The 2,397-nt window shown below is 41.7% G+C and overlaps 1 protein-coding gene across 1 annotated transcript in view; it reads left to right on the top strand.

Annotated features, from left to right (window-relative positions):
* arfgef3 (ARFGEF family member 3) overlaps positions 1-2,397 on the top strand; it is a 49,880-nt gene that overhangs the window by 30,843 nt on the left and 16,640 nt on the right. Inside the window, exons 21-23 of the mRNA XM_034898465.1 lie at positions 315-465; positions 1,167-1,478; positions 2,362-2,378. Of these exons, the coding sequence (XP_034754356.1) occupies positions 315-465; positions 1,167-1,478; positions 2,362-2,378 (480 nt within the window). The remainder of the gene's footprint in view (positions 1-314; positions 466-1,166; positions 1,479-2,361; positions 2,379-2,397) is intronic.

Raw genomic sequence — 2,397 nt, 5'->3', positions numbered from 1 at the left:
CCCCCCCCCCCCCCCCAAAATAATGCGTTGGAAATGTCAAATGTCAAAAAAAGGGTAAAAAGAGGACAACACAAGGGTTAAAGAGTGTAAAGGAGAACCTGTGTTTAGACTTTTGAAGACTCGTGTGTCAGTTTAGATAATTGTGGTATGCATGTCATTTTAGTGTGTTAGCAACTGGAACAAAAACTGTAGCAATCGCCTAATTTTAAGATTAGACAAGAGCTTCTAACGATAATTTAATGATAGGCATTACTGCTCATAATTACCATTTAAAGTGGTATAAAGTTTGTTAACGTACACAATGTTGTGTGTAGTGAAGCAGCGTGTTGAGCAGCGTCTGGAGCAGATGGGTCGTCCTCAGGGAGTTCGCCTCCACACGGCTCATGTGTTGTGTATGGACGCCATTCTGAACGTAGGACTGGAGATGGGGAGCCATAATCATGACTGCTGGCCGCATGTCTTCAGGTACACACACACACTCACACACTCATACACACAGACACACACACACACACACACACACACACACACACAATGCATTTTCAGATATATGACACACATGTTAAAGAAAGCTTCTCTGTCTTAGCGGTTTAACTTGTTGGTTCGACACAGACAGACGGACAGACTGCAATATGCTTCAACATCTGCTAGTCAGCGTATCTGTTTTGGGCAATAATAACTTAAATTCATTGTGTCAGATGATGCTCGTTGTGGTAAACAGCTTGCTGCTACCCAATGTTCACCATCTTATTTTTTCTACCTACAAAAACGTATGCTATTAGCATAATTGTTTGTATTACTTTCTAATTTTCAATTATACTTAACTGAATTTCTATTCTACTGTAGGGATGATTGAAGGATGTAGAATTCCCTGTTCAGATTTATATGGAAGCAACATTACTTAAAGGCTTTGACAATACAAGCTTGTGAGTTAGTTTTATATTTCTATAGGACGTCATCTCGGTCATCCACATTATTCACAATTTTCTGACATTTTATATACCAAACAACTAATCGATAAACGGAGGAAATAATCCACAGTTTAAATGGCACTGAAAATAATTGTTAGTTGCAGTCCTAATTTTCAGAAAGTTTCTAATTCTTTTGTGACATTAAACATTTTTGAAAACGTTTCTGTCTCACCCTCATCTCCCCCCCCCCCCCAGGGTGACTGAGTACATCAGCTCGTTGGAGCACAGCCACTTCAGCGACGGCTCAGCCCAGCCGTCCTCTCTGACCCCCATCAGCCAGCAGAGCCAGCAGGCCGCCGGCGTGGACCTGGGCATGGAGCTGAGCTGCGAGCCCAGCCCGGAGGCCTCGGAGCTGGGCCTGAGCCAGCCCGTCATCCAGCCTCTGTCCATCCAGGAGCTGCTGAGGGAGAGCAGCCGGGGCAGAGGGCTGGAGCTGAAGAGCGGCAGCCTGATGACGGGTACCAGCGCTGCCAAGGCTGTGTGCACGCTGTCAACACAGACTGACAGGTACAAAAGAAATTATAGAGAGAGAGAGAGAGAGAGAGAGAGAGAGAGAGGGAGAGAGAGTATCCAACAACATGTCATAGATTTATCCCTAGAATCATACATAAAAGATTATTATTTTAGCTGTGGTCCACAAATACATAATTTTTAGTAACGTCATTAATCATCAAAGTCTATATGTATGCTTTTTGTCAATTTTTTGAGGCTTTTTCAAATATTTTTTATTCTTTTTTTTCTATCTATCTATCTATCTATCTATCTATCTATCTATCTATCTATCTATCTATCTATCTATCTATCTATCTATCTATCTAAATATCCCTCTATCTATCTATCTATCTAAATGTCTATCTATCTAAATATCCCTCTATCTATCTATCTATCTATCTATCCCTCTATCTATCTATCTATCTATACAAAATGAAAGCTACGTGCTTGCTTAGTTTATGATTGAGTAACAGCCCATTGAACCATCTGCTGCTTCCTTGTTATCACCTTGTCAACTCAGCAGCCAGCATGACGGGCCCTCTTGGTGAAATGGGAATCTGGCGGCGATATTGAGCAACATTTGGTGCTTTGCAGGAGGTGCTTTGGTTGTGAACTTTTTTCGAGTTTTTATAACAGCCACAAGATGGCAGCAGAAGCAACCTGAGTGTTTACGGCTAGGGTTACATTTAGAAGGAGGTTTAGGTTAGAGGCCTCACAAGTACAGAAATGCAAATATGTGCCAGTGTGCGTGGCAACAGCTCTGCACAAGTTTAGCGCAGCTAGGGAATAAACTGTGTTTATTTCACAGCTCATGTCTTATGTAACCAGTTATCGAGGCTGTTTTTAGTAGCAAAATAGAGAAAGTGTTCACTCTGAATCTGAATCTGTTTTGCAACAGATTACAAGCTGAACGTGGTCCTAAAACGTTGTAAAT

Source organism: Etheostoma cragini, chromosome 17 (genome assembly GCF_013103735.1).
Source record: "Etheostoma cragini isolate CJK2018 chromosome 17, CSU_Ecrag_1.0, whole genome shotgun sequence".
NCBI lineage: Eukaryota > Metazoa > Chordata > Actinopteri > Perciformes > Percidae > Etheostoma > Etheostoma cragini.
Note: the sequence above shows the minus strand (reverse complement) of the source record. Positions and strands in the feature narration are given on the sequence as shown.